At 50.3% G+C, this 27,628-nt stretch overlaps 1 protein-coding gene across 1 annotated transcript in view; it reads right to left on the bottom strand.

Annotated features, from left to right (window-relative positions):
- Positions 1-13,531: 13,531 nt before the first annotated feature.
- LOC144790640 (uncharacterized) overlaps positions 13,532-27,628 on the bottom strand; it is a 552,900-nt gene continuing 538,803 nt past the window's right edge. The window contains exon 31 of the mRNA XM_078665372.1: positions 13,532-13,648. Coding sequence (XP_078521498.1) covers positions 13,628-13,648 — 21 coding nt within the window. The 3' untranslated portion in view covers positions 13,532-13,627. The remainder of the gene's footprint in view (positions 13,649-27,628) is intronic.

Here is a 27,628-nt window from a genome sequence, read left to right as displayed (position 1 = left end):
CCTGCAAGGAACCAACAAGGTGCGGAAGTTAGGGTCCAGGGTCTGGGGCCACGGAGACGGCATAGAGCCCGCCCTGGAAGACGCCAGGGAATAAGCAATGACGCGGCGTCCAGTCTCCGGTGAAGAGTAGACAAGGTGATGCCAAACTTCCAGAGAGAAAGTGACCTCTGGGACGGTGCCGTGGTGCCCGCCATGGGCACCTGTGTGTCCTCGATCTGCGCCGGAGTGGCCCCCAGAGGCGCCTAGTCAACCTCCACCACCACGTGCTGCACAGGAGAAAGGGGCAGGGTTGGAGCCGAAGCGGCTAATGAACAGCACCAAAAAAGTGCCGTCTCGACCCCCGACGAGGCAGCCGCCTGCGTCGAGGGTTGAGAGGGACTCGGTGAGGCACCCCATGTCCCGGAACTCCACTCGTGGTGCCGCTAGGGCCCGGGAGGAAAGACCTGAAGCCGAACTTGTTGGCGCCGGGACCGAAGCCGCCGGCGAGTCCGCGGGAGGCCTGCACATAGCGAGGGATCCACTGATGTCTCAGGAAGAGGATGAGGAGGAGGAGGGTGCACAGAAGCCTGCAGAGCCACAGCCTAGGCTTACATTTAGGCTCTGTCACCCCAACACCAGGAAACGCCTGTTAGGGTGGCGACAGGCGATCCCAGGAGGAACCCATTCCTCCGCAGAGTGAAGACAAGGCCTCGATGACAGACTGAGGGACTTACCGATGATCGATACCCATGAGGCCTCGGTGAGGGACAATGCCACAAGCGGAATCGGCGGATTCTGGACCCGTCCGATAGATGGGATGGACGCAGGGAGGAGACCGATATGGACAAGCGGGCCGAATGCAATTTCATCCAGCGCTCCCGCCGGGACTTCGACTTAAGATGCTGACAAGCGTCGCTGTCCGTGGAATCATGGAGCTCACCCAAACACCACATGCAAACAGGGTGAGGGTCCATCGTCGACATCTGATGTGTACAAGAAGGACAAGTCTTGAAACCCGAAGGCATTCGCACACTGTTCTCAACGCAAGGCGTTAAAAGAAGACCTGAAACAGGTCAAGGAACACAATCAGGAACCGCGTTGCACGCGGGAAAGAAAGAAACTGATGTCAGTGTGCTGGGGTGGGACATCTGTGACCTCGCTAACATCATGTACGCGGACGACGTCAGGGCGGAGGCACGTGGTGCCGCCCCCCAGCGCGCAGAGATGCTGTGGCAAAAGAAAACTTTTCCGGATCCAGTCTCACTCCTGGGGATAATTCTAAGTTAAGGAATCTGCGACTAGTAGTCTCTATCAGATAAGGCACCCATCATCACATCTGAGTCCTGCTTGAGTGAGTCCTGAACCCTGAAGTGGTACCTCTCCAGTCCTTCAACCTTGGTTCTGGTTTTAAAGGTGCCAAGTAAACTAAATCCCAAACTTGGGACATAGAAAATGTTTAACCTAAAACTGCTCTGAGAACTGAGGAAAGACTGGGAAGAACCTATTTGTCTATCCATCCCTGGGGCATTGCCGATTAGCCTGACTTCACAGTAGCTCCCGCTACATTCTTCTCCACAGCAGCAAATCCTGTTCAGCGGTCCCTTGATGAAAGAGTATCTGGCCTCCTTGAACTCTCGTCGGCTACCGTCTCCAGCTACATCCCGCTGAAGATTTTTTGACTCCTAAAAAAAGACTAAGTTCAAACACAGAAATCTTCACTTCAGCTTCATACAGTCTCATCGCCGAACACTGCCTGCAGCTTTACCCCATTGAACTTTACCTTGCCAGAAATGTCCCTTCAAAATTACTAAACAGGGCTCAATCCATTTCTTGTATTCGACCAGCGCTCCATTACAGCTGACCATATGTTTCAACTTTGACCTGGTCTTGATCCACTAGATGTCTGCGGCTGGGGCCGAACTTTACAAAAAAAATTTAATTCATAACTCAGGTTCTACTAATTGGATTTTTGTTTTTTTGCTGTCAAATAATTGCTCCCCTCGTCAGTATGTACCCTCATGTTCCGGTAGTGAATGAATGGCACAACATTGTTAATTTCAGTTCGTGCAGGAACGTGCTTTGTCGTATCTGATTGCAGTGCCTTTCTAAGGCTCACTGCCGGGGACCATCCGCCAGACCAGGAGAAAACTACTAATCTTGAGGGGTGGCGGGTGGATTTGGCGGTGTGGTAGCGGGGCACTGGTGTGGTGGCCCACTGCCACACTGCGAAAGTCGTTATTAGGCCTTAAGTTCAAAAGTTACATTTTGCTCTATTTTTTGTTTAATGGTGTGGGACTTCTCTTGTGCTGTGTTTTCACTTTACACATTGAATCTTAGTTAAGCCTGGCTGCTATTGTGCTAAGAGGATTGTGCCTGTCGCGTGAGAAGGGCCTATAGCTCTCTGTTTCTTGTTGTATTCTACTACCCAGCATCACTTAAGGAATCCTATTTTGCTTGCTTGCTTTACAGAAAACATTACCTTTTCTACACCACTGAGGAAGAATGTGCCCAGTTTGCACAGGGATGATGTGCCAGAAGTAATCTTTCATTGCGGACAGCCTGTTGGTAGCGGCAGAGTCCCTGAGGATTCATAGAGGCATACAGCCTTATTCATCAACGGGCCATTTTGCGAGCCCCTAATAGCAATTCATAGCAAATCGCTATTAAGGACTCGCAAAACGGTATTCATGATGTATTGCGAGAAAAAAATGCGATTCGCACGCGGCCGCAAAAACCGTTTGCGATCATCGAAAATCGCATAAAAATCGCAATTTGCGGCAACATCCGTGTCGGATTAGCGATATCGCAAATAGCGATATCGCTAATTGCGAGATCGCAAAAAGCGAGATCGCAAAATCGCGAGATCGGGAAAACGGGTAGTCGCATTTCGAGCACAGTGATGACATCACAACCAGGAAGCAGCCAGTTCCCACCCCCATTCACCACAGTGAGGCAGACCTCGAGGCAGCAACAGAGACAGCTCCTGCAAGGACACCTGCTAAGTTGGACTACCACCTCCAATACCACTGCAGCAATGGCTGAGGAGGCAGTACCTGGGCCCAGCAACCCCGGGCGCAAGAGAAAACTCAAGTTCTCGGAACAAGAGTTGGAGCACCTAATTGAAGGGGTGGTGGAGAACCACTCCAAACTGTTCGGGAAAGACTCAAGGAGGGTGCCCGAGCAGGAGAGGCGCAGGATCTGGCTCAGGATAGCGGCCGCAGTGAACTCTGTGGGTGTGGCCGACAGGTCACTGGATGACCTGAAGAAAAGGTGGTACGACCTCCGAGGTCGTGCCAAGGAGAGGGTCACCGAGAGGCTGGGAGAGTCCCTGGGCACTGGAGGGGGAGGACCTACAGTCCCTCCAAACACCCCCCTGGAGGATCGCGTTGAAGACACGCTGGAGGAAGAGCCGTGTATTGGAGTCACCCGAATGGACTCATCCCGCCCCACCCAAGAGAGCCAAGGTAAGTGGCATGTGACTGCGACCCTGTCCCCTATGAATGGCCATGACCCTATAGCCTCCCATAATGTTCCAAAGTCATGCCATCGGTGCACATCAGTTAATGCCCTAAAGCATTGTGGGACATGTAGTGTGGCCACAATGTACAAGTACCCCAATGCAGCCAGACAGGTCCAAAAGTACGCAATGCTATAGGAAGTCAGGGAATGTCACCCAGCATGCATGTAGCAACTGCACGTGTGACAGATACATGCAACTAATGTACGTCCACTTCCCCTCACAGGTGGTGCTGACAGCAGCGAGAGGCTGCACATAGATGAGGAAAAACAACAAGTGATGGACTGAATGTGGATCAATGTCACACACTCCCCAGTCAAAAGATCTGGGCCCAAATCCATCGTTTTTTTGCACTCCACACCACCCTGGGTTAGACAATGGCAATATGCAAATCAGCTCTGACCCTGTTGCCCCATGGGAACAGTCCAGTCCGAACTACAAAAGCCATGTCCTTCCCAGAACGGAATCAAGCATCCGAGGACCGGACCGGTTTCGAGGTAACACCTCTCTTCAGCCCGGCTAGCTTGACTCCAAGTGGTGTGGAGTGCCTGGGACCCACGTCTGGGCATCCCCAGTGCACTTAGGGCGGCAATTGCAAAAACAACAAGTGATGGACTGAATGTGGATCAATGTCACACACTCCCCCAGTCAAAAGATCTGGGCCCAAATCCATCGTTTTTTTGCACTCCACACCACCCTGGGTTAGACAATGGCGATATGCAAATCAGCTCTGACCCTGTTGCCCCATGGGAACAGTCCAGTCCGAACTACAAAAGCCATGTCCTTCCCAGAACGGAATCAAGCATCCGAGGACCGGACCGGTTTCGAGGTAACACCTCTCTTCAGCCCGGCTAGCTTGACTCCAAGTGGTGTGGAGTGCCTGGGACCCACGTCTGGGCATCCCCAGCGCACTTAGGGCGGCAATTGCAAAAACAACAAGTGATGGACTGAATGTGGATCAATGTCACACACTCCCCCAGTCAAAAGATCTGGGCCCAAATCCATCGTTTTTTTGCACTCCACACCACCCTGGGTTAGACAATGGCGATATGCAAATCAGCTCTGACCCTGTTGCCCCATGGGAACAGTCCAGTCCGAACTACAAAAGCCATGTCCTTCCCAGAACGGAATCAAGCATCCGAGGACCGGACCGGTTTCGAGGTAACACCTCTCTTCAGCCCGGCTAGCTTGACTCCAAGTGGTGTGGAGTGCCTGGGACCCACGTCTGGGCATCCCCAGCGCACTTAGGGCGGCAATTGCAAAAACAACAAGTGATGGACTGAATGTGGATCAATGTCACACACTCCCCCAGTCAAAAGATCTGGGCCCAAATCCATCGTTTTTTTGCACTCCACACCACCCTGGGTTAGACAATGGCGATATGCAAATCAGCTCTGACCCTGTTGCCCCATGGGAACAGTCCAGTCCGAACTACAAAAGCCATGTCCTTCCCAGAACGGAATCAAGCATCCGAGGGCCGGACCGGTTCCGAGGTAACACCTCTCTTCAGCCCGGCTAGCTTGACTCCAAGTGGTGTGGAGTGCCTGGGACCCACGTCTGGGCATCCCCAGCGCACTTAGGGCGGCAATTGCAAAAACAACAAGTGATGGACTGAATGTGGATCAATGTCACACACTCCCCCAGTCAAAAGATCTGGGCCCAAATCCATCGTTTTTTGCACTCCACACCACCCTGGGTTAGACAATGGCGATATGCAAATCAGCTCTGACCCTGTTGCCCATGGGAACAGTCCAGTCCGAACTACAAAAGCCATGTCCTTCCCAGAACGGAATCAAGCATCCGAGGACCGGACCGGTTTCGAGGTAACACCTCTCTTCAGCCCGGCTAGCTTGACTCCAAGTGGTGTGGAGTGCCTGGGACCCACGTCTGGGCATCCCCAGCGCACTTAGGGCGGCAATTGCAAAAACAACAAGTGATGGACTGAATGTGGATCAATGTCACACACTCCCCCAGTCAAAAGATCTGGGCCCAAATCCATCGTTTTTTTGCACTCCACACCACCCTGGGTTAGACAATGGCGATATGCAAATCAGCTCTGACCCTGTTGCCCCATGGGAACAGTCCAGTCCGAACTACAAAAGCCATGTCCTTCCCAGAACGGAATCAAGCATCCGAGGACCGGACCGGTTTCGAGGTAACACCTCTCTTCAGCCCGGCTAGCTTGACTCCAAGTGGTGTGGAGTGCCTGGGACCCACGTCTGGGCATCCCCAGCGCACTTAGGGCGGCAATTGCAAAAACAACAAGTGATGGACTGAATGTGGATCAATGTCACACACTCCCCCAGTCAAAAGATCTGGGCCCAAATCCATCGTTTTTTTGCACTCCACACCACCCTGGGTTAGACAATGGCGATATGCAAATCAGCTCTGACCCTGTTGCCCCATGGGAACAGTCCAGTCCGAACTACAAAAGCCATGTCCTTCCCAGAACGGAATCAAGCATCCGAGGACCGGACCGGTTTCGAGGTAACACCTCTCTTCAGCCCGGCTAGCTTGACTCCAAGTGGTGTGGAGTGCCTGGGACCCACGTCTGGGCATCCCCAGCGCACTTAGGGCGGCAATTGCAAAAACAACAAGTGATGGACTGAATGTGGATCAATGTCACACACTCCCCCAGTCAAAAGATCTGGGCCCAAATCCATCGTTTTTTTGCACTCCACACCACCCTGGGTTAGACAATGGCGATATGCAAATCAGCTCTGACCCTGTTGCCCCATGGGAACAGTCCAGTCCGAACTACAAAAGCCATGTCCTTCCCAGAACGGAATCAAGCATCCGAGGACCGGACCGGTTTCGAGGTAACACCTCTCTTCAGCCCGGCTAGCTTGACTCCAAGTGGTGTGGAGTGCCTGGGACCCACGTCTGGGCATCCCCAGCGCACTTAGGGCGGCAATTGCAAAAACAACAAGTGATGGACTGAATGTGGATCAATGTCACACACTCCCCCAGTCAAAAGATCTGGGCCCAAATCCATCGTTTTTTTGCACTCCACACCACCCTGGGTTAGACAATGGCGATATGCAAATCAGCTCTGACCCTGTTGCCCCATGGGAACAGTCCAGTCCGAACTACAAAAGCCATGTCCTTCCCAGAACGGAATCAAGCATCCGAGGACCGGACCGGTTTCGAGGTAACACCTCTCTTCAGCCCGGCTAGCTTGACTCCAAGTGGTGTGGAGTGCCTGGGACCCACGTCTGGGCATCCCCAGCGCACTTAGGGCGGCAATTGCAAAAACAACAAGTGATGGACTGAATGTGGATCAATGTCACACACTCCCCCAGTCAAAAGATCTGGGCCCGAATCCATCGTTTTTTTGCACTCCACACCACCCTGGGTTAGACAATGGCGATATGCAAATCAGCTCTGACCCTGTTGCCCCATGGGAACAGTCCAGTCCGAACTACAAAAGCCATGTCCTTCCCAGAACGGAATCAAGCATCCGAGGACAGGACCGGTTTCGAGGTAACACCTCTCTTCAGCCCGGCTAGCTTGACTCCAAGTGGTGTGGAGTGCCTGGGACCCACGTCTGGGCATCCCCAGCGCACTTAGGGCGGCAATTGCAAAAACAACAAGTGATGGACTGAATGTGGATCAATGTCACACACTCCCCCAGTCAAAAGATCTGGGCCCAAATCCATCGTTTTTTTGCACTCCACACCACCCTGGGTTAGACAATGGCGATATGCAAATCAGCTCTGACCCTGTTGCCCCATGGGAACAGTCCAGTCCGAACTACAAAAGCCATGTCCTTCCCAGAACGGAATCAAGCATCCGAGGACCGGACCGGTTTCGAGGTAACACCTCTCTTCAGCCCGGCTAGCTTGACTCCAAGTGGTGTGGAGTGCCTGGGACCCACGTCTGGGCATCCCCAGCGCACTTAGGGCGGCAATTGCAAAAACAACAAGTGATGGACTGAATGTGGATCAATGTCACACACTCCCCCAGTCAAAAGATCTGGGCCCAAATCCATCGTTTTTTTGCACTCCACACCACCCTGGGTTAGACAATGGCGATATGCAAATCAGCTCTGACCCTGTTGCCCCATGGGAACAGTCCAGTCCGAACTACAAAAGCCATGTCCTTCCCAGAACGGAATCAAGCATCCGAGGACCGGACCGGTTTCGAGGTAACACCTCTCTTCAGCCCGGCTAGCTTGACTCCAAGTGGTGTGGAGTGCCTGGGACCCACGTCTGGGCATCCCCAGCGCACTTAGGGCGGCAATTGCAAAAACAACAAGTGATGGACTGAATGTGGATCAATGTCACACACTCCCCCAGTCAAAAGATCTGGGCCCAAATCCATCGTTTTTTTGCACTCCACACCACCCTGGGTTAGACAATGGCGATATGCAAATCAGCTCTGACCCTGTTGCCCCATGGGAACAGTCCAGTCCGAACTACAAAAGCCATGTCCTTCCCAGAACGGAATCAAGCATCCGAGGACCGGACCGGTTTCGAGGTAACACCTCTCTTCAGCCCGGCTAGCTTGACTCCAAGTGGTGTGGAGTGCCTGGGACCCACGTCTGGGCATCCCCAGCGCACTTAGGGCGGCAATTGCAAAAACAACAAGTGATGGACTGAATGTGGATCAATGTCACACACTCCCCCAGTCAAAAGATCTGGGCCCAAATCCATCGTTTTTTTGCACTCCACACCACCCTGGGTTAGACAATGGCGATATGCAAATCAGCTCTGACCCTGTTGCCCCATGGGAACAGTCCAGTCCGAACTACAAAAGCCATGTCCTTCCCAGAACGGAATCAAGCATCCGAGGACCGGACCGGTTTCGAGGTAACACCTCTCTTCAGCCCGGCTAGCTTGACTCCAAGTGGTGTGGAATGCCTGGGACCCACGTCTGGGCATCCCCAGCGCACTTAGGGCGGCAATTGCAAAAACAACAAGTGATGGACTGAATGTGGATCAATGTCACACACTCCCCCAGTCAAAAGATCTGGGCCCAAATCCATCGTTTTTTTGCACTCCACACCACCCTGGGTTAGACAATGGCGATATGCAAATCAGCTCTGACCCTGTTGCCCCATGGGAACATTGATCCACATTCAGTCCATCACTTGTTGTTTTTTGCATTTGCCGCCCTAAGTGCGCTGGGGATGCCCAGACGTGGGTCCCAGGCACTCCACACCACTTGGAGTCAAGCTAGCCGGGCTGAAGAGAGGTGTTACCTCGAAACCGGTCCGGTCCTCGGATGCTTGATTCCGGTCTGGGAAAGATATGGCTGTTGTAGTTCGGACTGGACTGTTCCCATGGGGCAACAGGGTCAGAGCTGATTTGCATAAAGCCATTATCTGACCCAGGGTGGTGTGGAGTGCAAAAAAACGATGGATTTGGGCCCAGATCTTTTGACTGGGGGAGTGTGTGACATTGATCCACATTCAGTCCATCACTTGTTGTTTTTTGCACATAGATGAGGATGCACAGGATGACGAGGAGGTGCCGTTACACACAGAGCCTCCTGCGTCTGCCGCAGCAACAACACCTGCAGCCCGGCCCACTACCACTGTGCCTCCAGCCTCTGCCCGAGCACCAACACCTGCAGCCCGGCCCACTACCACTGTGCCTCCAGCCTCTGCCCCAGCACCAACACCTGCAGCCCGGCCCACTGCCACTGTGCCTCCAGCCTCTGCCGCAGCACCAACACCTGCAGCCCGGCCCACTACCACTGTGCCTCCAGCCTCTGCCGCACCAGCAATGCCTAGCTTGACTCCACCAGCAGCTGGCGCACCAACATCAGGTCCCGCCAGTGAGGGGACATCAAGTGTGAGCAGCCACTCTGCCTCACACGTAGGGGCGCTGAGACGCAGCACCAGGCCCAATGCAGGGACACGTGCAGTGGATGAGGAGGAGCCGGAGAGGCGCTTGGGTGCTTCGCGCCGGAGGCGCACCTGACTGAATAGTACTTGTACAGGCACAGGCTGAACATAAGCCTGCCCTGTGTATTGGACGCAGCAGTATGCTGAAATACTGTTTGCAATAGAAGGATGGCAACTGGAAACATTATTGTGATTCAAACAATAAGATTTAATTTGGCATCACACATTGGCGTTGTGTAATTATTAAATTTTGCATGCAATTGTGATTTGTTGGGTGAGGGGAGAGGGTGCACTAGAAACAGTTCATTGTGATGTGGTTGCGGCGTCTGTGGCCTTCAGCTGGGTTCTCCCCGCGTGCATGATGCCCATGTGCAGGTGGCCGGTCGTCCCCTTCCGACTCACTGCCAGAGATGTCAACAGGTATCCTGCGCTTGGTAGCAATGTTATGTAGTATTGCGCAGACAGCCACAATGCGGCAGCACAATTCAGGACTGTAGTACATGGCCCCACCTGTCTTGTGCAGTATGCGGAACCTGCTCTTCAGTAGCCCAAAAGTCCGTTCAATGGAATTCCTTGTCCGTATGTGTGCAACATTGTAACGCCGTTGCTGTGGTGTAGCAGGGTTGAGGTATGGGTTGAGGAGGTATTCACGGAGGGCGTAGCCACTGTCACCTGAATGAGAGGAGCAGAGGGTGAGTGCCTGTGCTGCGCAGCTACTTCATTGCAATGTGACATTGTTGACAAAGTGTACTTACCAAGTAGGTGTCCTTCCCCAAAGTCTCCCCTGGCCAGTCGTGTGTGGAGGCCGCTGTGCCGGAATATGAATGAGTCATGGGTACTCCCTGGGTACTGGGCCACTATGTCCGGGATGTATGTCTTAGCATTGCAGACCATCTGTATGTTGAGGGAGTGGTAGGACTTGCAATTGCGGTACATGTACTCCGTTGCAGCTGGTGGGCAGATGGCGATGTGGGTACAGTCTATGCATCCTATCACATGTGGGAAATGGGCCACATTGTAGAATTGTAGCTTGGTCAAGTCCAGATCCTGTTGGCTGGTGGGAAATTTGATGTGTCGGTGTAGCTGGGTCAGCATTGCGTCAACGAAACTCCTGAGGCAGCGTGACATGGTGGGCTGGGATATCCCCCCAGCAACCGCTACTATCCCCTGGAAGCTCCCGGAGGCCAGGAGGTGCAGGCTACACAATACCTGGACATGTGTAGGCACGGCATTGGTCCGCCTTGTTGGGTGCTGCATCAGGGGGTCAAGGTCCTGTATTAGCTGGATTATCATTTCCCCATTCAGGCGGTACTTTGCATATATCTGCTCTCTGGTTTGGCCCAGCAGGGTGACCCGCTGGCGGAATATCCTGTCCTGGATTCTGCGTCTCCTCCGTGCTGCTCGCTGTAGCCTTCGCCGCCTGACCACCATGTACATTCCTGGCATTGTGAGACTCCAACTGCTGCTGCTGATTCTCCTTATGTGTGTTTGGTCAGGCCTGCACCTGTTCCTGATTGGCCAACGGTTTTTTAAAAAAAAATTCCAATGGCTTTTATGGTTACCACCTGCTTTGGGTTGTCCTTAATTTGCGCCTCGCAAACAGCGATTTGTTTTTTTTTCGCTATTTGCGATTTTTCATGATTACCGATTGCGATTGTATAGCGAATTCGCAATTTTTTTCGCAGAATCCGTGGTTTGTCGCACTCCTGCCGGGATTCTGCGAATCTATTTGCGAATTCGCTATTTTTTGTTTGAGATTTCGCTATTTTCATGGTGAATGCCGATTAGGGAAATTGCGCCCGCAATAGCATTTTCGCAGCTATTGCGGTCGCAATTTTGCTTGCATGAATCAGGCTGTTAGTAATTTAGGGCTGCAATAATGTAGCTTTAATTCGCTGGGGAATCCAGAGTAACTCTGGAGACCGACTTAGATCTGCACCTTGCACAGAAGACAATCTGGATATTGCAGTATTTATCTCTGTTAATTTCACTATATAAATCTATTGTAAGGAAATGCGAACTATAAAATATGTTTGTATTTTTTAATCATATATTTTCCCCAATCTATCACACATCGTATGCAACAAGGTACACCTGATCTGGAAACAAAGACCCAGGAAGGGCATTTGTCTTTGTCTCCTTATTTGATGGTGAAAAGACCAACTTCTTCTTTATAGAGTGCTGAGGATATTCTTAACAGTAGCAGAGGAAAGTCCGTTGTCCTATTCGGTAGCAACAATCATCCCTGCCACTCTCTCCTTCACCCTATGTAAATAGCATGGTATCTGTTTCTTGCTTTATCCCTGAAGTCGTGTGAGTTCTGTTGTCCTCCAATCTAATTGTTAATACCTGGGGCCTTCCTTTAGTAACCTGAAAGTTCATTTGTCGGTTAAATATTCTCCTTTATTAGAATTAGATTTCTCATTCAACTCTTCTTTCTGTGTTATATGTGTGCCTCCTGTCCTTCTTTATATTAGCCCTGCTTCCTTTCCTGGTATTCTGAGTTATTTTTCTACATTCTCCCTTCTCCCCCATCACTTCGTTCCTTCTTGCACCTCTCTATCCTTACATTTTCCCCATCCTTTAACTTCCTTTTGTATGACCCTCCATGGTTTCTTCTTTACATTCTTCTTTTTACCCCTTGCTTCCTCCACGTCCTTTGAGGTGAGAAAATGAAAGTGCAAATGTGCATTCAAATGTTAGGGTCAGGCCCTCTCTATGACATGGCATGCTCCAAATAGTTTTTGCCTTGAGTAAACATTAAAGGGCATCAGTTGTGCCAATATGTTGAATGTGTTGATGATTCTTTGGTACCCTGAGATTTGTGGGGCAGTAGAAACCTTCTGTGGGACCTCTAGTAATGGCCTAAGGTACTGCAGGGACTTGTGTGTAATCTGAGGGACCGCCAACCAAAGCCTGTGGTACTGCAACCTGCACCAGGAAAGAACAGATTACAGCTTTTCAAAACTGTAAGGGGCAGTTGGAGGTCTCAGTTGTCCGACGTTCTTGTGTTTTTCTATTAATTTACAGCATATGTCTTTCGCAGGTGCAGATAACGAAAACTGTAAATAGTGGGCTAAGCATGCACAATGAGCTATCTCTGTGAACACTGATAGATTTGGTTTGTAGTTCAGTTACACGCCAGACCTGTTGTCTGGCAATGTTTTCACCTGCTACTAACTTTGCGAATTCTTGTTGCTCAATTGCTCTTTGCAGGATGAGTCCTTTACAGACCAGCAGCCTTATTCATCAACGGGCCGTTTTACGAGCCCCTAATAGCGATTCATAGCGAATCGCTATTAAGGACTCGCAAAACGGTATTCATGTAGGAATTGCTAAATAAATAGCGATTCCTACACATTCCTTATTTGCGAGTAGCTAATTGCTAATCGCAAATAAGGAAAAACTCCCCATTCATTCCTATGGGCCAAAAGGCCCATAGGAATGATTGGGGAGTATTCCTTATTTGCGATTAGCAATTAGCTAATCGTAAATAAGATAGCGATTTAAAGGGTGCCAGGGGTGTCCAAAGGACACCCTGTAGCACCCCTTAAATGCAAATTGAAACAGGTGTTGCGCACACACATGTCCAAAGGACATGTGTGTGTGCAACATGCAACTTAGAAAAATGCTTTTAAAAGCATTTTTCTAAGTTTTTGCTATTTACCGAGAGGTCTGACCTCTCGGTAAATAGCGGCCCGAAATTGCGAATTAGCATTTTAAAAATGGTTGATGAATTGCATTTAAGGAATCTTAAATAGAGATTCCTTAAATGTAATTCCTCGCAATTTAGCGAATTAGCAAATACCGATTTTTGCATTTGGGATGATGAATCCCAAATGCAAAAATTGCGCTCGCAAAGGGCCAGATTCTCAGATTCTGGCCCTTTGCGAGCGCAATTCGGCTTGATGAATCAGGCTGCATACCTCCAGTGTGGAAAGTAAAACTACAATTCCCAGCCTACCAGGGTCTAAAAAAACAGGTGGCCCCCGTGAATGGCACTTTTTGATAATTGGCCCACACAGAATTTCACTCTATTAATTTTTTACAAAGCTTAAATGTCAAGAAAAAGACAGAACAGACCACTAACTACAGCCAAAAACAAGAGAAAACATTGATCTGGCCACACAGTAAATATGGTGAAGTATGGAAGTTGTTTCTCAAATTCAGACAACGCAGGGCATGGTTTTCATCGCATATTTTTATTCTAACTGCAAGACTCCAGACTGCAAGTAAAAAGTCTTCCATCATCAGGTTGTGTGGCTTCCTGTTTTTCTCTGCTACAGTCTGTGCGTTTTTACCTGTAAAACAAGATATAAGGAGACATGGGGGTTTTTCACCACATTTAGTGCTTCCTCCTCAATGAGGAAGTGTTCAGTTCTCTCACATTCAAAGTTCGAATACATAGAAGATAGCATTTCTTCTCGGTATTACGTAACTCATGACAACTCATCATCTCAAGCAGGTATTGGCCTCCAGAGCCCACCAAGGAGAAAACAAAGAAAGGGCTGGGATGTGTTACCTCTCCCCACATGATAAGAAAACAAGTTACTTACCTGTAACTGTAGTTCTCCAGTATTGGAAGCTTTCATAGATTCACATGCCTGAATCATTCCCCGTCTTCGAGACGGGAGTCTCCGGTACATAAAAAAGCAATGCTTAGTAGTATAGCAACGTGAAAAGAGGCCTAGGCCCATTTTCCTTTTGCAACCCATAAGCACAAGTTACTTACCAACAATAGTTAGTATTAGTTTCCTTACCTTAGAATATCCCCAGGCATCAGACTGGATCCGAAAACATTTGCGTAGCAGTACCCTTGCGCGTCGGTAGGCGTCGTCTGCAGCTCCGCGTCCGTCGTGGGCGTCGTGGGCGCCGGAATGATGTTGCCGGAGTACTTAGACGCCGCCCTCGCGCGCTGACGTCAGTTCTTATACACAGCTTTTCCGCGCCAGAAACGCAGAGCCATGATAAAAACCAACACTGGTGACTTGAAACTAGGGCCCTGAAAGGGGATGACCTTAACCCTAGATATCGGTTCGCAGAACTGGGAGGATGGGTGGGTCGGTAAGGAATCTAATACTAACGACTGTTTCTTACAGATATATCGTTACCGAAGGTAAGTAACTTGTGCATCTGAAAGAAACAGGTTAGTATTAGATTCCTTACCTTAGAATAGATACCCCAGCAATACCAACCCCGGTGGTGGGTCTGCGAACCAATAATCACACCAGAAATTCCTGGAGGACGGAACGGCCAAAGAAGCCATCCCTCCGGACTTGGCTGTCCAGGCAGTAGTGTCTTGCAAACGTGTGCAGCGAGGCCGACGTAGCTGCCTGACATATGTCCTGCAAGGGGACTCCCCGGCCCAGGGCAGTAGTAGCCGCCGTGGCCTGAGTGGAATGGGCCCTCAGCCCAAAAGGAGGCTCCTTCTTAGCCAAGGAGTAGCATACCTTGATGCACAAGACGACCCACAGAGAGATGGTCCGCTTGTGCACCGCCCGACCTTTCTTAGCGCACACGTAACCAACAAAGAGTTGGTCATCCACCCGGAACTGGCGAGTGCGATCCAGATAGAAGGAGAGCGCACGTTTTGGGTCCAGACGGTGGAGCCTCTCTTCCTCTTTCGAGGGATGCGGAGGCGGAAAGAAGGTGGGCAAGGTGATGGACTGCCCGATGTGGAAGGCTGTGACTACCTTGGGCAGGAAAAAGGGTCTTGTCCGCAACACAACTTTGTCCGGATGGACAGAAATGAAAGGAAGTTTAGAAGAAAGAGCCTGGAGCTCACTCACCCTCCTGGCAGAGGTGATGGCAACCAGGAAAGCAGTCTCCAGAGTAAGAAGGCGGAGAGGACAGTTATGAAGTGGCTCAAAGGGAGCGCACATCAAATAAGTAAGTACAAGGTTCAAGTCCCACTGAGGCATCACGAATGGAACAGGAGGGAACATGTGTGTGATGCCCTTCAAAAACCTATTTACAATTGGGGACTTGAACAAAGATGGCTGATCAGGTAGCCTTAAAAAGGCTGAAAGGGCTGAAAGGTAGCCCTTGATAGTGCCCAGAGCAGAGCCCTGCTGGGCAAGAGAAAGAAGGAAGAGGAGAACCTCAGAAAGGGGTGCAGAGAGAGTATCCAAAGCCTTTGCTGTGCACCATGCCACAAATGTGTTCCACCTGCAGGCATATACTGATTTTGTGGAGGGACGCCTGGCTGCCAGAATCACAGTATCAACTACAGGAGGCAAGTCAAATGGCCTCAACTGTCGCCGCTCAATCTCCAAGCATGGAGGTGGATACTGGACAGGTTCGGGTGGAGGACCGTCCCCTGCTGCTGCGACAGAAAGTCCTCCTGAAGAGACAGACGAATCGGGGGACCGACAGACATACTGAGTAGCTCGGAATACCAGTACCTTTGTGCCCAGTCCAGAGCCACAAGGATAACTTGAGGTCTGCCGTGCCTGATCTTCTTCAGCACTCTGGGCAGAAGTGGTATAGGCGGAAAGGCGTACAACAGACCGCAGCTCCACTTGCGACGAAAAACGTTGCAGAGCGAGTGCCGCCTTGGAAATTCCAACGCACAGAACTGATGACATTGCGCGTTCTCTTCGGTGGCGAATAGATCTAACCAAGGCTCTCCCCACTGCTGAAAGACGCCTTGCACCACGTCCAAGTTCAGACGCCATTTGTGATCCATCATGCACCGACAGCTGAGTTAGTCCACCCTGGCGTTCAGAGAACCTGCCAGGTGTTGAACCACCAGGGTCACGCCCTGATGTTCCAGCCACTGCCAGAGGCGCAGGGCCTCCTGGCATAGGGTCCACGACCCCACCCTGCCCTGTTTGTTGCAGTACCACATGGCGGTGGTCTTGTCCGTGAACACCTGCACTACACTCCCCCGGACAGAGGGGAGGAATGCCTTCAGTGCAAGTTGGATCACCTGCAACTCCAGAAGGTTGATATGGAGCTGGGACTCCGCCGGAGACCAGAGTCCTCTGATCTCCGCCTCTCCCATGTGGCCCCTCCAGCCCTGGAGGGACGCATCCGTCACATCTACGTGCTCCGGTTGGGGTAGGGGGAGGGATCTGCCGCTCACCCAATCGCGGTCCGTGAGCCAACACTGCAACTGTCTTGCAGGGCCCTCCGAGATCAAGACATGGTCGGACAAGTTGCCCTGATGCTGGGCCCACTGAAACTTCAGGTTCACTGCAGAGCCCGCATCCGCCACCTGGCGTGATGCACCAGAAAGATGCAGGAGGCCATCAGCCCCAGAAGCCGCAGCGTCAACCTGACAGAGACTCGGGATGACGGCTGAAAGATCGGAATCATAGCCTGAATATCCCAAACCCGCTGTTCGGGAGGATAAACCCGAAACTTCGCTGAGTCGAGAACCGCTCCGATGAAGAGGAGCTTCTGAGAGGGGCACAGGTGTGACTTCAGCACATTGATGGAGAATCCCAGCAGGTGCAGGAGGTCGGCCATAGTCTGGAGGTGACTGACGACTGTCTGGGGCGAGCCCGCCTTCAACAACCAGTCGTTGAGGTAGGGGAAGACTGAAACCCCTAACCTGCGCAGATGAGCTGCGACCACCGCCATCACTTTCGTGAACACCCGTGAGGCGCTGCTAAGGCCTTAGGGGAGCACGGTAAACTGAAAATGCTTGTGGCCTACCGTGAACCGCAGGTAACGCCGGTGGGCCGGCAGGAGGGGGATATGAAAATAAGCATCTTGCAAGTCCAACGCTACCATCCAGTCTCCCGGGTCCAGGGCAGCTAGGACCTGAGCTAGTGTCAGCATCTTGAACTTCTCCTGCCTGAGGAAGCCGTTGACGTTCCGTAGGTCCAAGGTAGGGCATAGGACCCCTGTGCCCTTCTTGGGTACCAGAAAGTAGTGGGAGTAACAACCACACCTTACTTCTGACCCAGGAACGCGCTCAATGGCCTCCTTGGCCAAGAGGGCCGTAACTTCCTCTCTGAGAAGAGCCAAGTGATCCCCAACACGCGGTGGTACTGTGGTGGCATGACTGGAGGGGTCGCCTCGAAGGGGAGGGAGTAGCCCTTTCGAACGATTTGCAGCACCCACCTGTCTGATGTAACAGTGCGCCAGTGGAGGTGGTGATGGCGAACCCTGCCCCCCACTGGCGTCACATGGGCCTGAAAGCTTGGACTAGGAAGGTTTCGAGGCGGATGCTGCAGGGGCAGGTGTGGACTGGCCGTGCCGTTGTCCCTGACCGCCGCCACAACGGTTTCCACGGCCGCCACTGTGCTGGATGATAGGCTGCGGTGCGTGGCGGGCAGCACGTGTGGGAGCGCCCCTTCCTTGACCACGAAAGGAGCGAAAGGCACCCGTTTGCTGACGCTGGGCCGAGAGGCCCAAGGACTTGGCCGTAGCCCTGGAGTCCTTAAAGCGCTCCAGCGCATGGTCTGCCTTGTCGCCAAAGATGCAACGGCCATCAAACGGCATGTCCATAAGTGTGTTCTGGACATCAGCCGAGAAGTTGGCGGACCTCAACCAGGCGTGGCGACGAATCGCCACTGTCGTTGCCATCGCTCTGCCCAGTGAGTCCATGGTATCCAGCCCACACCGGATGGAGTACCGTGCCGCATCTCGACCCTCCGCAAGGGCTTGGGTGAGTTTAGTCCGGACCTCCTCCGGACATTGTGGCAGCATGTCCGCAACTGTGTCCTACAGAGAGTGGGTGTAGCGGCCCAAGAGGCATGCGGTGTTGACTGACTGCAGTCCCAAACTCAAGGATGAGAATACTTTTTTTCCGTACTGCTCATACCTCTTGGATTCCCGATCGGAGGAGCCATCGGGAATGCAGTCTGGGAGTTAGAGGCCTGGATGACCAGGCTCTCAGGGGTGGGGTGGGTGGACAGGAAAGCAGGGTCGCCCGGAGCCGGGCGATGGCGTCTGGCCACATTCCTATCTACAGGCTGACCTGTAGCGGGCCTGGACCAGATGCCCAGAAGAACGTCAGACAAGGCCTCATTAAACAGCAGCAGAGGCTCTGCCGAGCTTGCCTGTGGTTTAAGAACCTCAGTGAGGAGGTTAGTCCTCACGGCCGCGACGGGGAGCTCAAGGTGTAAGGCCTTGGCTGCCCGCGTCAACACCACACTATAAGCAGCCCCCTCCTCCGTAGCCACGGTAAGAGGGGAGACAAAACCAGTGTCTGGCGAGGTATCCAGACCACTGGCGTGCCCTAGCTCACCTGACCAGTCCTGGTAAGACTGACACTCCCATGCCAGAGGGTCTTCAGACCCCTCCCAATCCCCCTCACCACCCATCTCCTGATATTCTGGACCAAAGGATGGGGCCGGGTCATAGAAGTAGAAATCTCCCATCGGTGTCAGATATGGTGCCGAGCGGCGCCGGTCCGGCGCCGGACCCGAATCGAGGGAGGGATCGGGGACGGCGCCGCCCGAAGGCGGTGCCAGGGGCAACATCCTACGGGCCGGCGCCGGCGAGGTCGTGAGGTCGACCTGCGGCTACCCGGATCCGGAATCTGGGTCCTGCGGGAGCCTGCGGCGCCGGGACCGAAGCACCCGACGGCGTCGGGGCCAAAGCACCCAACCCGCTGGGACTCCCAGGCGGGGCCGCAGAGCCCGAAGGCGCCGCGGAACCCGACGGAGAAGTGAGCGTCCTCATGGCCGTGAGGAAGGCCTCGATCTCCTCCGACATCACGTGCTGCCCAGGGACCGTCGGGTATGGAGCAGGCCGTGACGCCCGCGGCTCTGGTGGAGCCGCACGAGCGGTGTCGTCCAAAACCCCGGCCGCGTCACACGAGCGTCGGGGGAGTCGGAAGAGCGATGACATCTCTTCGACTTCTTGTGTTTACCTCAGGAGCCGGAAGACCGTGGACGACTCCCGGAGCCATGGTGGCTCCGACCCCGCGACCGGTCCCTCGACCTCCTCGCGGACCGGGACCTCGAGCGGCTAGGGGCCGACTGCCGGAGCTGAAGCCGCTTGCAGGGACCGCTCCTGCCTAGCCTTCGACGTCAGAGCTCGACAGTCGGAACAGGCATTGTCATCATGGTCGAGGCCTAGGCAATGAAGACACCGGCGATGGGGGTCGGTAACCGACATCAGTCGGCTCAGGGTTAATCTTCACAACAAGTACATATTGTTCATCAACTACTAACCCTAATGCCTTAGGTACAGCAGCCGCTACAACGAACTTTCTTTGTGGGCTCATTAACCTTTCATGCTTTTATCGACATAGTCAGGCCAATGCAGCTTGGGCTTCAGGAAGCACACAGGACGCCACTTACAAGGGATTTCGATTGCCCACTGAGGGGGAGACTATAGCCACTATTTTATTGTGTGTCGCACTGCTACTCCTAACAACTGCCACAAGTACAAAGCGTGACTATTACTATTTACATGTTGCACCACAATGCCCACAATGTGTGAACATGGGAGTATGACCATTGTGCTACTTTATCCCTCGATTCTTTGTCATTTGACTCAGTTACCAAAATGCTGGAATACAGAATAGCACCCTTGAAGTCTTTATAATTCACATTTACAATACTACTCCGAGGATAAACCAAACATGGTAAAAGAAAGTCACAACTATCCAGGACAACATCTAAAACACGTGCACAAAAGATACTACGCTTACACAGTAGCAAAAACCACAATTACCTATTTCTAGATCACATTACTGCACCCTCTATGTCTGCTGTTTGCACAGAACAAACTCTGCGGCGTTCTCACTGGCTTGCTAACAGGAATGCATGCATCCCATCTTCAAGTTATACAGAGCCTTACTCAGACAACCTGGTACCAGACATACCATCCACTTTGCTTGAGGTGCACAACACACAACACATCAATGTAACACACACTATTACAGATGCCCCAGTACTATGTCACCAGCAACAGCCACAATTCCCTCTACCAATTCATCCTCGCTTTCAACACACAATAAGATACGCCTTCCAATACAACCCACTTTGCGGCTACATCAACCATACAGATATCAAGATTGGAAACATGGACAAGGTCTGCAACAAATGCAATGCACTTAAATGGAAGGCTGAACCTCAAGGACTTTGCTGCTCCTCAGGAAAAGTAAGTGTAAGCAACATTGAGGAACCGCCAATACTCATTACGCAACTACTCAATGGGACTCACCCCCTTTCTAATCATTTCTTAAATAACACACGCCGCTACAGTACTCTCTTCCAAATGACATCCTTTGGGGCTAATGAAGTAAGGGAAGGGAATTTTATGCCTACCTTTAAAATCCATGGCCAGTTATACCATTTAATTGTCAGTCTACTTCCGCAGGAAGGCAAACTGGCCCAATTTCTGCAAATATATTTCCTATCTCAACAACATCAACTCGACACACGGTCACACATGCTGCCAAATTAAAACAGACAGCTTATTCAAATACTACCGGACACATTATACACACATAACACTTACATTCAGTCCCTGAAGTACAACTATGAGATGAATATACAGAAGGAAGACTTGCACCTCATTATCCACGCTGATCAACATCCACCAAATACACATCAAGGGAGGTACAATGCACCTACCACAGATGAGGTTGCTGTTCTTTTAATAAATGAGAACAAAGGGCCCCCCGACATCATATTACATACTCGAGACGGGCTAATACGTAGAGTGTCAGAATTACATTGATCATATGATCCTTTACAGTACCCAATTCTATTCACAAGAGGGGAGGATGGTTATTGTCTAAATATACCCCAAAACCTTTCGCTTTCTCAGAAAACGATCACATGCATGCAGTACTATGCGTATACCCTCATAGTTAGATCAGGAGCTTTCAATACCTTGCCTTGGTTCCGTAATCTATTTAATCAATACATTGTGGATATGATGGCAAAGATGATTACGGAAAGACTGGATTTTATACGTCGGAATCAAACACAACTACGCGCAGATAAGTACATCCATTTAAAGGATGCGGTTAATCAGGATCAGCACGTATCGTTATCAGATATAGGACAACACTTTATATTGCCATCTACATTCACTGGCTCACCCAGGTACATGCATGAAAAGACACAGGATGCCATGACATACGTCAGGCCATATGGGAGACCCGATTTGTTTATCACCTTCACCTGCAATCCTGAATGGCCAGAAATTAAACGTCACTTATTCGCTAAACAAAGATCCTGCGATAAACATGACATCGTAGAGCGTGTCTTCAATTTAAAGGTCAAAGCACTCATGAAGCTGCTGACCCAAAAAGGAATTTTTGGTACCAGTAAAGCTTATATTTTTACTCTCGAATGAAAAAAAGAGGACTGCCGCACGTACACATTTTGTTGTGGCTTGAACGTAAAATACAGCCAGACGAAGTAGATCTAATCATATCTACCAAGCTGCCTGATCCTGTCAATGATCAACTACTATTTCAAATAGTCAAAAGAAACATGCTTCATGGCCCATGTGGGGAACACAACATTCATTCACCCTGTATGAAGTACGGTATTTGTAGTAAGAAATACCCAAGGACTCTTACAAATGAGACGGAAACAGGTGTTAATGGGTATCCCGTTTAACGTAGGAGAAGCCCAGAGCATAGTGGCCATACTGTCACTATCACTGTCAGAGGAGAGGAGATCACTGTAAATAATCAGTGGGTAGTTCCATATTCACCTGTACTGTGTCGCAGCTTTAATGCACACATTAATATAGAATACTGCCAATCCCTTAAAGCTAATTAATATATATGCAAATATATCAACAAAGACTCAGATCAGGCACCTGCTACTATACAAAACAAACACAATGAGATAGAAACGTATGTCAATGGCCAGTATATTAGCACTTCCGAAGCCGTGTGGAGGCTTCTTGAGTTTCACATTCATGAAAGGCATCCCACTGCAACACATTGGCCGTACATCTACCTAATGGTCAACGAGTATATTTTACTGACGCTAACATTAGACACATAGCACAAACCCCCCCAGCAACAACCCTTGCCGCATTCTTCCAGTTATATGGCTATGACGAATTTGTCAAGACATTACTATACCACGAGGTTCCACAGTATTACACTTGGGCTCATTCTACCTTTACACGTCGGAAACGCAGCCATGAGGTACTAGGTCACCCTGGGGTTAGGGAAGATTCTGCTCTTGGTAGGATGTACAGTATTCACCCAAACCAATCTGAATGTTTCCATTTAAGGATTCTTTTGCAGTATGTTCGTTGGCCTACTGATTTTGTCAGTCAATTGAGTTTTAACGGTCAACTAATGCCAAGCTATCAGACTGCCTGTAAACAACTAGGTCTTATTGAAGACGACGAACATTGGAAACATACGTTAGCTGATGCGGCACTTTCTGAATCTCCATCTAAACTCAGGGAATTGTTTGTAACCATTTAGCTTTTTTGTCAACCATCTGACCCGAAGGCTTTATGGGAAGGATTTAAAAATGATCTATGTGAGGATTTACTACACCGAACGCATCAACACTCTCATAATGACTGTATGCCAATCAACAATGAAATCATAAACCAAGGACTTATATAAATTGAAGACTCACTGTATCTATTAAGCGAGAAGTCCTTACAAGATTTCAGCCTGCCGCCAGCGGTCCAAACTAACCTAACTGGATACCACAATATCGCTACCGCACACAATATTCCAGAGCTACATAACTACCTTGCTCAACACGTGCCTAACTAAGAGGCCTATTAGGATGGCGGACGGACCTGCGTCCGTCCGCCACCCCCTAGGTGGAGGGTCCGTCTGCAGGGGCAACAGCGGTCCCTCCGTTGTAATTAGGTTGTGAGCGCCACCCGGGCGGTCACATCCCGTATCTTTAACCTTGCGGCGGGTGCTGCTTGAAGCAGCACCAGCCACAAGGTTAAAAATGCATGCTTTGCATTTACATGCACAAAGCGGCAGGCACCACGCGGTGCCTGCCGCTTTGTACATGTAAATGCAGGGGGGTACCATAGGTACCCCCCATGTGCATCCCCCACCCCCCGACACCCAGGGGGCCCGTAACGGGCCCCCAAACACAAAAGACCACATGCTTTTCCACGGCGGAAAAGCCGCCGTGGAAAAGCATGTTTCAGCCTGCATCCTAATATGGCTGGCCACCATATTTGCCTGCATACACCGCGGATCAGCGGCGGACGGACTTGCCGTCCGCCGCTGATCCCAACGCCATCCTAATGTGGCGGTGGGAGTTTCCAATGTCCGCGGCGGTGAATCTGCATCCTCCAGGCCGGCGGTGGCTTCCGCCGGCCCAGAGGGTGCGGATTCACCGCCATCCTAATCGGCCCCTTAGTTCCCGGTCAACAACTCGCCTACAACACCATAGTTGATAGTGTTGAAAAGAAACAAGGCAAACTATTGTTCATAGATGCCCCCGGTGGCACAGGAAAAACTTACCTAATCAACCTCATACTTGCCAAAGTTCGATCTTCTGGCAAATTGGCTCTAGCTGTTGCTTCATCTGGAATAGCTGCCACTTTGCTAACAGCTGGGAAAACAGCACCTTCTACCTTTAAACTACCTCTAACAGTTTCCTTTGAAAAGGATTCAACATGCTCTATTCGGAAAAACGGACCTTTCGGGACACTGCTTCAAAATGTGTCTCTTATCATGTGGGACGAATGTACAATGACACACCGCTCACATATTGAGGCAGTTGACAGAACTCTCAAAGACATTAGAAATTCATCCAACATAATGGGAGGTGTTACTTTTGTGTTTGCTGGTGACTTCCGCCAAAGTCTTCCTGTGGTGCCTAGAGGAACGCGGGCTGATATACTAAAAGCATGCTTAAAAGCATCACACCTATGGTACTCTGTACAATCTATTACCTTGCGCACTAACATGAGGACACATTTAGGAGGTAGAGATACACAATTTGCAGATCTTCTACTACAAGTGGGTAATAGAGACATACCTGATACAAATGGCTTTATCAACATACAAAACTTAGGTAAGCGTCTCTGTACCCTACATGAACTCATACAACATGTTTACCCAGACATCCAGCATCTTCTCAGCAAAGATTACACATGGATTTGAGAAAGGTCTATAGTTGCCGCCCGAAACTCTGCAGTACATCATATTAATGAACACATCCTACAACTATTCCCAGGTGAAACCACAATATATAATTCCATTGATACAGTATTAGATACACAAGACGCCGTGCATTATCACCAAGAATTCCTCCACTCACTTAACCCGTCAGGGCTTCCCCCTCATACACTCCAAATGAAAGTAGGTGTTCCTATCTTGTTATTACGAAACCTACATCAACCAAATCTCTGCAATGGAATGCGCCTACTAGTATATATATTTAAACATATAGAGAAATCCTCACAAATTGCATATAACACAACATATCATGGCAAAATGTGCGTATATCACCAACAAAGGAAGGCGGGATGGAAAAGAGGGCTCACAATTACTGGGAAAGGTTCCTCAGTACTGCTTCCCCACCACTGCCACATCTTATTTGCAGGTGCATGAAGGCAGTAATGTCTGGTGAAGGTATGAGTACTCTTCCAGGTAGCAGTCCTGCAGATATCCTGGAGAGGTACTCCTGCAATTAAAGCGTGGAGGTGGACACTGCTCTTGTAGAATGTGCACAAACAGGTGCATTCAACGGCTTCCCCGCCGCCTGATGACAATATTGTATTGTCTTTGAAATCTATCGAGGAATTCCCCTTTTACAACGGAGAAACCACTTCCTGGGGACACTAAAAGCAACCAATAGTTGGGAAGACTTGCGGAAAGGCCTTGTTCTTCGCCCGTAGAATTTCAGGCAGTGTTGAACATCTGATGAATGAAAAGCTTTTTCCACTGCTGTTGACGGAAAAAACGCTTAAGAACCAGTGGTTAATTTAGATGGAAATCTGTTGGCACTTTTGGAATGAATTTGAGATTAGTCCCGAGGACAACCCTGTCCTTCTTGAACTGCAAAATTGGTTCTTGTATCATGAGAGCCTGTATTTCTCCAACTTCTTCTGGCTGAAATGAGAGCTCTAAGAAGAGCTAGCTTCCCGGATAAGAATTTCTGGTCCGAAACAACCCCTTCATGATTTACTTCGTAATTCTTTCAGACCACAGTGATGGACTCAAGGAAGTCGTCTATATCGAGAAATTGCCGCCAGGTGTACTTTAATAGAAGCATGGGCCCAACCAGATTTTGCCAACATCAGAATATATGGAATAATTTGATGTGCCTCTGAGTTTAGAGGATGAATATTATGTTCTTGGCACCACAGACTGAATCTCTTCCATTTCAACCTATATGCTCTGTTTGTAGTTTCCGCTCTTGCATGTGCTAGAATATCTCTGTATTCTGCCGAAATATCTAGGATGCGGAATTCGCAATATTCAGGAGCCAGGCCGCTAAGTGCAGCGATTTTGGGTCCGAATGAAGCACTTGTCCCCGGGACATTGTCAAGAGTGATGATATTGGTTGTAGACGAATTGGGCGATCCTCAGACGGCAGGAGCATCTCCGTGAACCAGTGTTGTCTGGGCCACCACGGAGATATTAGTATTACTTTGCACGGTTCCTTCTTTATCTTTGTGAGAGCATATGGCCGGAGGGGGATCGAAGAAAAGGCTCAGGCAAAGACGCCTGACCATGCTATCAAAAAAGCATTTCCCCCAGATCCTCTCTGGTGATGCCAACTTGTGAAGATCCGGCAATTTGTGTTGTGATCTGTCGCAAACAGATCCACTGCTGGAACTCCCCAATTGAAGAAGATGATCTGCAGTATGTCCTACTCGTGGCAGGTCGATTTTAGTCTGCTGAGAGTGCCCGCTTTGACGTTCTGATCTCCTGGAAGGTGTTCCTCCTTTAGAGATACTCCATGTTGGACAGCCCACTTCCATTTCTTTTGTACTTCCCACAACAGGGAGAGGATCTTGTATCTCCCTGCTTGTTGAGATAGTGCATTGCGGTCGGGATGTCTGTTCTCACCAGAACTGACATTCCCTGAATTCTTGGTAGGAAAGCCAGTAGTACCAAGCCTACTGCTCCGAGCCCAAGCCAGATGATGTGAAGCTGTTCTTGCAATTTTCACCGACCGCTGACCTGCAGGTACTGAAGGAATGCTCCCCATCCTTCCAGAGATGCATCAGTGGACAGACTCACCGAGATGTTTTTTTTTTTTTTTTTTACTGAGCCACTGCTTGCACCATAGCCAGGGTGACCTTCACCTTGTCGTCGAAGTGTGGAAAAGTAAATTTTGCCATGTTCTGTGTCCCTACGTGTCATCCATCATATGTTATGTGTGCATGATTAAATATGCATATGCGTTCCCCATGTTTGATTAAAGACGCAATTACAGTTGTGTCCACCTCTAGTATGCTAGTTTCCAGTCCTCGTGAATAATACGAATATCAGGCCTATGTAAAGCTACGTTGCCACGTTTCTCAGTGTGCACGTTATTCTATTATAAAGTCCCCGTTTCCAGGCCTCAAAAGGGCCCGGACACCAGATTCAGCTCCTGTCTCCTGAAGCCTCGCTGAGGAGCGATACAGCCCCCACCTGTATCCTCGACCCTTCACTTACTTCCTGCCTCGCAGTGCCCGGCCCAGCCTGGCTCAGTCTCTGAGTCTGCCAAGACTATGTTATGATTCCAGTTATCAGTTCAGCCCTCCTTCCCTGCATTCCTAAGCTACTGAACTGCATCAATAGTTTCCGTCATTGTCTAGCCTTCACGTCTCCACGTTAGAGAAATACTGCATTTAATGGTCATTTCATATTCTTCATATTCTTCATCACGCACTACATGTAGAATAATGCATGCTCCAGTCTTAGAATCAAGTCAGCCTTTCCCCTCCTGACTTCTAGTTCCTATCAACATGTTCCCTAAACATCAGATACTAGATAGGGTTTAGGTACATGTCGCTCCGACCCTCCAGACTTCAGTCTCTGCTCCTAGCACAGAGTTCATAGCCCCCAGCTTCTCCTAGTGATACGTCATTGCTAGTTTGCGCGCACCATCAGGTTAGAGGTCCCGGCTCCTCAGGTAGCCCCCTCCATGGTTTCCGCCCATTCATGACATATTCTGTTACGTTTGCATCACATGTCTATGTATACGCCCTGTTACACCTCTTTTCCCCCTTATCTTTCGCGACTGCTACGCGTCACGCCTTCTGTTCCACCCACTGCTACGCCTACTGCAATGTAATGCTATGTGTTTGCGTTATGTATATATGCTCATATATTGTTATTAAAGGTCAGCGCGCTCATCCCAGATCCAGCCCCAGCAGCTGCTGGGCCCTGCCATCCTATTCCTATGCAGGTT

This window comes from Lissotriton helveticus, chromosome 11, assembly GCF_964261635.1.
Source record: "Lissotriton helveticus chromosome 11, aLisHel1.1, whole genome shotgun sequence".
NCBI classification, from domain to species: domain Eukaryota; kingdom Metazoa; phylum Chordata; class Amphibia; order Caudata; family Salamandridae; genus Lissotriton; species Lissotriton helveticus.
The sequence above is the reverse complement of the archived record's forward strand: the minus strand, read 5'-3'. Positions and strand labels throughout refer to the sequence as shown.